This window comes from Trifolium pratense, linkage group LG7, assembly GCF_020283565.1.
Source record: "Trifolium pratense cultivar HEN17-A07 linkage group LG7, ARS_RC_1.1, whole genome shotgun sequence".
NCBI lineage: Eukaryota > Viridiplantae > Streptophyta > Magnoliopsida > Fabales > Fabaceae > Trifolium > Trifolium pratense.
Genome location: NC_060065.1, coordinates 7,509,881 through 7,520,769, shown reverse-complemented (window position 1 = coordinate 7,520,769; position 10,889 = coordinate 7,509,881). Strand labels below are relative to the sequence as shown.

At 30.9% G+C, this 10,889-nt stretch overlaps 1 protein-coding gene and 1 pseudogene across 1 annotated transcript; both read right to left on the bottom strand.

Annotated features, from left to right (window-relative positions):
• Window positions 1-399: 399 nt before the first annotated feature.
• Window positions 400-1,497, bottom strand: LOC123894279 (cysteine-rich and transmembrane domain-containing protein WIH2-like). Its single transcript, XM_045944238.1, has 3 exons — window positions 1,383-1,497; window positions 1,111-1,237; window positions 400-610 (listed from the first exon to the last, which is right to left on the bottom strand). The coding sequence occupies exons 1-3, from the start codon at window positions 1,450-1,452 to the stop codon at window positions 550-552; spliced, it is 258 nt and encodes an 85-aa protein (XP_045800194.1). The 5' UTR covers window positions 1,453-1,497; the 3' UTR covers window positions 400-549.
• Window positions 1,498-2,636: 1,139 nt separating this feature from the next.
• On the bottom strand, window positions 2,637-8,356 carry LOC123895770 (annotated as a pseudogene).
• Window positions 8,357-10,889: the final 2,533 nt, after the last annotated feature.

Genomic DNA, 10,889 nt, shown 5'->3' with positions numbered 1-10,889 from the left:
AAAAAATAAATAGGAGTGACTAGTGAGTGATAATTTAGGGAAAGGTTTTACTCTAAAACTATTGTAATTTTGGAAAAGGATTTCCTTGTATGATTTTGAACTTACATCATATTTAACAAACTTTGCCACATTTGCGTCAAATTATAGGACATTAGCGGTGAAAAACTAAATGACTAAGCTTATGGTATTATAATTTTTCAAAATCATAATTGGTCACCGTAATTCTGACATATCCACTATGATACCAAACATAAATTAAAATTGTTTTGATCTAAAAAAAATGAGTATCGAAAAATTGCAATGCTTGAATGGAAAAAAAATTAAGCCAAATACATATGGATTTGTAAATACAAATAATCATCAAATTAAGACAACGAATTTGCCCAAAAATATATTTGATTTAAGCATAATAAGATTTAACTAATGTTGTTGCAACATTTCTTAAATGATACACCATAACAAAAACAATAACAATAACTAGATGATAACAATAAAGTTTCACAATCTTTTATCTATTGCGAGACATGTAAATTCTTCATGTGAGCAAAGTCAAGCACACAACAAACAACAAGTCTCCTCCAAACAGCAGCAGCAACACAACCCAGCAAGGCTGCAACACAAAAATAGCAAAGTTTGACAAACTTTATTTTATCTTGATAAAAAGGTGAATTAAAATACAATACAAGAAAATTCTTTAATTAGTTGGTATTGGATCTCAATTAAATTATTCTTTAATGCACCAATATCATAAAAGAAAATGATTTATTTTATCAAAAAATTAATTATGATAAAGTTAAAATAATATTTTTGATTTTTTTTTGACTAAAAAATTAATTTTTTGATGATCTATTAATTATAATTGATTTCTAGTCAAAAAAATAATTATATTTTTTTAAAAAACTCAATAATAATTTTATTTAAGAAGAATAATTTCTATAATAATTATTATAATCTCTAGTAATAAAATAATCATCTAATAATCTTTTTGACTCAAAATAATTATTATAATTGACAAAACATAATAATTATTATTTTACTAAAAAATATAATAATTATTGAATAAACAATTAATTTAATATTGATTTAATGCATGTTGAAACGAGTACTTACCATGCCATTAAACCTGTTTCTGCTGCCCCTGAATTTGCAGTCTGAGGTGGAGCTTGAGTGACAAAAACTTGAGGTTGGGGTGCTGGAGGAGGAGGAGGATACCCTTGATAACCTGGTTGAGGATATCCTATTTTGTTCAAAAAATAACCAGATTTCAATAAATCATACTAATAAACATATGTAACATATATGTAAAAATCAATTGGTCACAAAATATTTTATCAACATTAATAAAAATAATGGTAAATATATAGATGGATTTGTTTGAGTACCAGGTTGTCCAGGAGGTGGAGCAGAAACGTTAACATTAATAGCAGGAGGATTTTGGTTGTAGTAAGCCATCACAATTCACTCTCTTGGTTTTTTCCCCACACTTTTCTAAGTTCTCTAAGAAATTAATTTTGAGAGTGAAATAGAAGTGAGAAAAATGTGTAGTATATCATACTATATTGTTCTCTACATATAGTGGGTGATGGGAGGTGAATCACTTAAAAGCTAATACAAAATTACTCTCTTGGCCTTTTCTTTTTTGGTGTGAAAAAAGGGAAACACGCTTTGAATTAACTGTTTACCTTGAAATGCTAATGCTCTGTTTCTTTTTGTTTTTATACCAAAGCAGGATCATTCATCATAGCCGGTTCTTATTGATCGTATGATGTTGTTTATTTGTACATTTGGATCAAGCCAAAATTGTTACCAAAAGTTTTTTTAAGGAATTTTTTTTAACCAAGAAAAATAATAAATAACATTAGTTGGTTAATTTAGGAAATCTTGAACATTTGCTAAAAAAAAAAAAAAAGAAATACTTCACATGATGTGCAACTAATTGTTAGTTGGTCCAGTGATAAACTGATAATTGACATTAGACTTGGTAGGAAGAATTACAGTTCGATCTTCCGCATCTGCAATCGAGAGGAGATGAAACGTCTTAATGACAAAGAATTACAGTTTAAAAAAAAAATTTGACATGTACTGTTAACCATTTTTTTAATAAGTCGAGTGACTAGAATTATGTGCACTTTTTTTTACAAAAGAATTATGTGCACTTTGAATATTGAGAATCATGAGTTTCAAAATTGTGCTCAATTATCTCATATGTCTCTCAATTGAACTGTATTAATTAAGGTGAATAAAAAAAAATTAGATTCAAACTTTAATATTTGCATATTACAATTACACGATTAATTTAAACCTTTTATTTATAATAATTTTAACCATTTTATGCACATTGAATTGTATCTACGGACATTAACTAAAATGTCTGATTCTTTTTTATTTATTTTTTTATAGGCAAATGTTTCTTGTCGATATAAAATACTAGTATGTACAAATTTTTTGGTTGTTTACTTAACTAGAACATCGATCCGTGCGGTGCACGAGTCTGATTAACTATAAGATATATAATGATTAAATAAGATATGATAATTCCAATAATGTAAGGTATATCAAAAAAGTTGAGTAACATTAAACGATAGTTCAACAATAATTTTGGATAAATATTCATACAAAGAAAATTATGTTATATTACGGAATACTTCCTTATAGACCACATTCGAAGTCTTAGTCGTATCTTCACCGTCGTCATCGATGATCAATATTTTTAATCATTTTCTAGAAGTAACTCTTGAAATTGCAACATACAACTGACCATGTGAAAACACTGACAATGAAAGATATATCCCAACATGCTTTAAAGATTGTCCCTGACTCTTATTAATAGTCATCGCAAAAGAAATTATTATAGGAAATTGTCTCCGTTGAAATTTAAAAGGAATTCTCACGTCAGATGGTGTCAGAGAAAATCTAGGTATGAAAACCTGATCACCAATATTACTTCCTGAAATAATTTTTCCTTCCAGAGCACGTTTTCCCAATCTCGTAATAATAAGTCTTGTTCCATTGCATAATCCTAATTTTTTATTCAAATTCCTTAATAGCATAACTGGAACTCCAACTTTAAGTCTCAACTTGTGATTTGGAAGTCCCGACGTAGAAATCGTGTTAAAAAATTCGGGAGTATGAACATCATCCACTGTTTAACCGTCTACATTTTGTGTTAGTGGAGTATCATAACTCAAATATGTTTTTTCTTCATCAGGAATTAAATCCAACATATAATCATTTTTTGTGTCGACTATTGAATTTTTAGGAGCTAGTATAGCTCTATTTTGGAAATACGTTATATCGGTCATTTTTGTAAAAGTTGGGGATAGGTGCTTTCAACGATAGAAGCAAGAGGATCACCTGAATTTGGAATCAATAAATCTGATGGAATGTCAAGTTCTAAATCATCGTCGTTGTCATCTCCAATTTCTCCATCGCCAACACCCAAAACCCATTCAGAAAACAATCTTCTTTGTTCAACGTCTGCACTTGAAGCACCACCGAGAAGCCTCATGTTTTTACTCAATGTTAAAACTTCACAAAAATTCCAAAGAACCGAAGGATTAATTGTAGCATGAACAACTTTTGGCCTTGTACCTTTGGGTATTACTGGTAGAATTTGTCTAAAATCTCCGCCAAAAACAACAATTTTTCCACCGAAGGGAATGTGTTTATTTTTTTCATCAACAGACTTGAGAATATTTTTTAAAGTTCGATCAACAGCTTCGAAATAGTGTTTGTGCATCATTGGTGCTTCATCCCATATAATGAGTTTTGCTTTTTGTATTAATAGCACCAAAGGGCTTTTAGGAACTATGGTACATGTTGAAAACTCGTTAACATTTAGAGGAATACAAAACCTTGAATGTGTTGTTCTACCGCCAGGTATAAGCAATGCAGCGATCCCACTTAAGGCAACTGTTAAAACTATCTCACCTTTTGAACGTAATGCGGCTGACATGACCCTCCAAATAAATGTCTTCCTTGTACCGCCATAACCATAAAGAAAAAACACAACATGTTTGTTTTCGTTAACTCTTGTCATGATTGTGTCATATACTTTACATTGCTTTGAAGTCATAGTTGACATCAATCTAACATGTTCCTCAGCTAATGATTGTCTGTAATAATTTAATTCGTCGTGTATTAAACTATTTTGTATATCAGGAACTAATGATGTGTCTGCTCTAGGTATTGGAGGATAATCTTTTAAACTCTTCCCACAACTACGTAACATCATCTCAATATCTGCTAGTGCATATTGTATCAATTGATCATCGGATAATATTAAATCTGCAATGTTAAAATCAAAATAATGAATATGTGATTAGTGACATGACTATGGTTGTGTTTGGTTGTATTGCAAAAAAAATTGATTTAGCAAAATTGAGTTTGATAGATTTGATTTTGGTTAAAAGTGAGTTAAACAGAATTGATTTATGTTTGGATACATTAACGTAAAAATAAAGGGTATTTATAAAAAATATCAATTCTTTTTCCTTTTTTTTTTTGACAAAATTCTTTTTCCAGTTTTAAAAAACTACAATTTAATAAACTGCATAATAAATAATTTAAAAAGTGATATAAGCAAGGGTACATGAGTAAAAAAATAAACAACTAATAAGTATGGTTTTATAGAAATAGGTGAAAATATTTTATACCTGAAGCACCAAGAAAGCGTCTCTGTTTGTGCAAAATGTCATCAATCAAAAGATGTGAAGTACTTGTCCAAACTATTTTTGGCCTGATCAGCTGATCTGACACCAATAATGTTGCAAACATTACTCTTAAAAAAGTCTCTGTGGCTTGTCTCTTTTATTGCCTCTATATACTCCTTATCATCATCCAGCAAATCTCTTGCAAAACAGGCTTCCTTGAAACTATCATATTTGAAATTATCCACTGTTTTTAATTCATCAAAAGAAGTAGGACCTTTGACATAGTTTAACAACGTCCTCAAATAAAACCTTTCACCCGCACCAGGTGGTGCAAAGTGAACTCTTCCAATTGAAAAACCTCTTTGTCTTGGAGCCCACTGATGCAAATTTTCTTTCCACACAAACTTAGTTGGGAATTGACTATATGTTAAATTTTTTGCCTCTGGAAATTTCTTGTTTGCATCCATCCATGCCAAAAATTTTGATGCGCGACTCTTTAGTTTGTTTAGAACGTCTTCAATACGCTCGTTATCTTCAAATAAAACAGTGTGCTTATCTTCAAGATGATAATTAAGCCGCTCAACCGTAAGCTCTCTATAGTGTATATCAAAAGAAAATATCCTTCAGAATTGAGTTTGATAATAACTTTCCAAATCATACGTGATAATAACTTTCCAAATCTCACATGATAATTATTCTCTAAATTTATGATTCGGTAAAAAAAAAATCATTGATCAGGAAAGACATAAAAATATTTCGTGATGAATAATATAGTCAACAATAATTTTGATATGATATACTTTTAAAATTGATGGTGCTTATCAATTATTGCACACAATTTTAATCACAATTGGTATACTTGTCATAGTGGTTGGAAATATTGCCTTGCACTTAAGGGTTGCGGGTTCGAATCCTAGTCAAGACAAAATTGTAGCAGGGAAAACAAATTAGAGTTTAGGGTTTGCTTGTGTATACAAGCTTATAATATAAAAGATGATGAAGAATGGTTCATTTCAATGTTGTTTTTTGTTTAGGTAATATCAGTGTGCTTTTTATAGAATTGTTAATAAATACTTTTAATAATTTGCTTTTCAAGGAAAATAGTTTATTTAAAATAAAATAAAAAGGGTAAAATACCGAAATGCTGCCTATTACCTATATTACTTTTTCTTTTTTTTTTTACTAATACCTATATTACTTTTGAATCGTTGCTTTTGCAGTTTTATTCCATTTACGTTTTTTTTCTCAAATTTTAATGTAATATTTTAGTAAAAAAATTATAATTTAATGTAATATTAATATTAACTATAACTTTGTGGTACAAGTGGTACATACTTAGACCCCTTAATCATTTGGTCTGAAACTCAATCTCAGTCAGTGCGTATGGAGAAACATTTGTTGAGAGATGTCAATCTCTTAAATAGATTTCAGTTACCTCGACGGATTAGTTACGCGTGGAAGATATCTTTTGTTTAAATAAAAAATATTAACTACAACTTTTATCTTTCATTATAAAAAATAGTCGAGGCACGTGAGAATGGATTGAACACGTACTTGAACCTCAGGGTACGTGGTTCGATTTTCATGAAAGGCAAAAACTTCACTAGAGAGAGAGGTGGAGAAGATCGTGAGGTGACAGTGCCGAAACCACCTAAGGTGGTGGGGCCTGGGCTATTACAGTGTCAGAATTTTAGAGATGAAGCTTGTAGTTGATTTGAGATTTGGGATTGAAGTTTATTTGGGATTGAAGATGATGTTAACTTTTTTTTCTTTCTATAAGATGATAATGTTTTTTTTTTTTTTGATAGGAAACAAACTTTCATTAGAAAAAGGCTGGAAAACAGCCAAACACAATACAATTAGTAGCAGAATTTTCTGCATAATTTGACATAACAGAAGCCTTGGGAGCTGCCCCTACCCAAGTTCTATTTCCCACTAATCTAGCCAAAGAAGCTAAGTTATGAGCATCAATATTTTGATCTCTTCTAACAAACATTAGGCAAACTAGACAACAATTCCCTACAATCTTGAGCTACCATCTCAATGGCATCAATCTACACCTTCTTAGCTATGCAGTTAACCACATTTTCTGCATCAGAAAAAATACAAACAGAGTGCAAACCTTGCTCTCGGACAAACTGGATTGCCCAGCGAACACCCAACGCTTCAGCCATAATTGGATCCACTGCAATGTCATCACACTTGCATGCACTGAAAGTTGTAATTCTGTCATGATTTTTAAGCACAAGTCCCCAAACAGTTGGGCCATTCAAATTGCAGCCAGCATCAACAAAAACAGAAAAGGATGGTCTTGAGACCGGTGGCGTGACGGCGATCAAAGGAAGAGAAACTCGGCCTCTCCTAGGAGGGTTTGCATCATTAAATTCCTGGACAAAGGACATAGCTTCATCAACCAAACAAACTGGTTCCAACTTGTCTCCTCTAAAAACTACATTGTTTCTAGCAGCCCAAAATTTCCAAAGGATGGTACAAAACAGTTGAGTGCCTAAAGTATCATGACATGTAAGCCACCTCAAAATCCAGTCAAATAAATCAACTTGTAAAGGCATATGAGACCCAAGGTGGGAAGCAAAAAGAGTAAGTTTCATTAAATCACAGTGAAGAAATAAGTGATTGGTGGTTTCCACCTCATGATGACACAGAGGACACTGCAGATCAAGAGAGATACCTTTTTTATGCAAATTCGCTCGGGTGGGCAGAATGTTTTTGGTGAGCCTCCACATGAAGTTTTTGACCTTGTTAGGAACCGGGGCTTTCCATATTTCCTTCCAAACCTTGTTCTTTCTAGTAACTGAAGGTCCAGGAAGGGACCTCTCCTTCTCATCACAAATAACATGGTAAGCTGAACGCACAAAATAAGCACCATCCTTTTCCCAATTCCAAACTAAAGTGTCAGACGGTAGGCGCAGAGAAATAGGAATGCTAATAATCTGCTTTGCAGTACCTGAGTCAAAACAAGAATAAATCACGTCCCGCTTCCATTGTTTGGTATCCACGTCAATCAAATCCATTACAAGAGCATCATCAGATAAAGGACAATTGTTGTTCCTTGAAGAGATGATCTTCATGTCTGGCATCCAAATGTCCTTCCAAATTCTCACTTTCCGGCCGTCACCTATTCTCCAAAGACCACCCTTCTCAACAAGGGTTCGGGCGCTCAGAATACTTCGCCAAGCATAACTAGGTTGATAGCCTTCATTAGCACACATGAAATCACTTTTCGGGTAGTATCTACTTTTGAAAATTTTCTCAAGTAAAGATGATCCTCCGGTAGCTAGTCTCCAACAGTGTTTCCCAAGCAAGGCTTTGTTGAACTCTTCTATACCTCTAAACCCCATGCCACCATCATTTTTAGCTCTAGAGAGTCTCTCCCAACTCATCCAATGAATCTTTCTTTTTTCCTCATTCGACCCCCACCAAAATTTGGCCAACATAGAATTAATATCCTTGCAACATCCCACCGGCATTTTATAACAACTAAGAATGTAGTTAGGAATTGCTTGTGCCACAGCTTTGATTAGTGTCTCTTTACCTGCTCTAGATAAGAATCTCTCTTTCCACCCTTTAACTTTCTTCCACACACGATCCATGACAACGGAAAAGACAACCTTTTTTGACCTCCCAAAAGGAATAGGGAAGCCAAGGTATCTAGACTGAGCCTCCACCGCCTTAGCTCTCATCATGTTGCAGATCATATTTTTATCTATAAGATGATAATGTTAATGCTGAAGATAGAGTATCATTTGACTTTCTTCCATTCCTTTTTATTTTATATATATTTGTTAATTATTAGGTTGCAAAAGAAGCTGACGTGGTAGATGAGTCATTTAAGTGACTTGCCACATTAGCGTTGATTTGGTTAAAATTGTCCATTTGCAAAAGGGGCTAAAGATAGCAGGCCAAAAATGCTATTTTAAAAATTAGGTGGCCAAAATTGCAAATTTGTGAAACTTAGAGTACCAAAAATGCAATTTAGCCTTTTATTTTTTATTTTTTTTAAAAATTTATTTTAATTTGGCATAAATATATCACCTATATTTTATATATTTTTTTAATTAATTTATCATCGTTTATTTCAATAAATTTATTATTTTTCAATGTATTTTGAATTTTCAATATATCTTATGTAGCATATATATTTCATCAAACTAAATATATTATATCTTTTTTCTTTTATGATATTTTGTTATATCTTATCTTTCAAACCAAATTTTTAACATTGCATAATTAAATTTTTTTTTTTTGACAATAACATTGCATAAATTATTTGTTACTTCTTTATACGTTAATATCGTATTCCAAATAAAAAACTCAAGTATTTTGACGAAAAAATAACTCACGTATATTGACAGAAAAAAAAAAAACTCAAGTATCGCTAATGTTTGAGATCAAACTTGAATACTCATTATTGAAAATTTAAGTTTGAACTTAATCTAAAATTGAAAATTTTACTTTTGATTTAAAAATTTAAATGTTGCAAATTTTAATTAAAAAAAATGGTGAAAACACAAATGATATACCAAAACATTTTTTTTTATATTACCTAATTTATTTTTCTCATTTTCATGTATTAAATATGATTATTGAAGTCATTTATCTCGATTACTAAAAACACTACCAAACAATTATGAAGTTTAAATTAAAAGTTAAAATTTTAATATTAATAAATCATGCACAATTCTCTCACTTATATGTATGATCCTAGAGTCATGCACTTAAATTAAAAAGTTAAAATTTGAATATTAATTAATAAATCATGCACAATTCTCCACTCTCATGTATTAAATATGATTTTAGAGTCATGCATATCAATCACAAAAAATACCAAAAAATACCAACAATCAATTATTACACGCATAACCCCATCAGGATATTAGGATTCATTTTCTTTAATTTTCTATGTAAAGTACTACATATACTCCCTTCGTCCCAAATTATAACTTATAAGGGAAAAAACTCTTTTTTTTTTGTCCCAAATTATAATGGAAAACACAAACATTTTTTTTTTCAATATTTCTTTTTGCTTAATTTACTCTCTCTCTCTCTCTCTCTCTCTCTCTCTCTCTCTCTCTCTCTCTCTCTCTCTCTCTCTCTCTCTCTCTCTCTCTCTCTCTCTCTCTCTCTCTCTCTCTCTCTCTCTCTCTCTCTCTCTCTCTCTCTCTCTTTCAAGAAAAATACAAAGAAACATATTTTAAATTAGGCAAATGCTAAGGAGTGCCCCCAGGGCACTCTTTAAGGCCTTAAATAGTAAGTTTTTTTTATAGAATTTTTATGGAAATGTGTAAAGTCAACGCATTGCAAATTGTAATGTTTAATTTTTTGAATAAAAAATTTCTTTAAATAGAATGCTTAAAGAGTGTCCAGGGGCACTCGTTAGCAAGACCCTTTAAATTATCATGTTTTGGTTTTTCATAACAAGTATGTTTTTTTTTTCCTTATAATTTGTGACAGAGGGGATACATAATCATTTATTTGATCTCTTTTTTTTTTCTCATATTTTCTTTTGTATTTTTCTCTTTTTTCCTTTCATCTTTTTTTGCATACATTTTTAAAAATAAAAGACAATTGTGCAATTTTACGAAGTACACTGCTACTACAAAAACTATATATATATATATATATATATATATAGAGAGAGAGAGAGAGAGAGAGTTAGGATCAAAGGACATCAAGGTGTCAAACTTAATAGTATGACACATCCGATAATTTTTCACTGGATAATCGTCTTACAAAATAGACCGTTGGATTGAAATATATTCGAACATAGATCATATCTATAAAATATGACATTAATCCGAAATTATTTAATATGTTAATTATATACATCAAAATTAACTCATTTTTTGAAAATTTCTAAGACGTTAATTTGGAGAGCACCGATAGAAAGATCATTTTGTTGAGACACCTAGTTCGGTCAATATTTGTTATAGTGTAACCATGAGTATGTTACAAAGATGCTACTCTCGAAACTCTAAAATTGGTTACCGGTGCCATTTTATTATTTAATTATATGCATTTTAATTTATAATGTAACAACATTTTTATAATGTAACACCCATATTCTTGTGAATCCTGAGTCATTATTTAATTATATGCATTTTCATTTATAACATTTTTATTAAACATACTTCTAATCGCAACGGCAATGACAATATTATTCTGTTATAATTTTTCATTTTATGTATTTGATAATTATAAAATTTGAAATATTAAAAT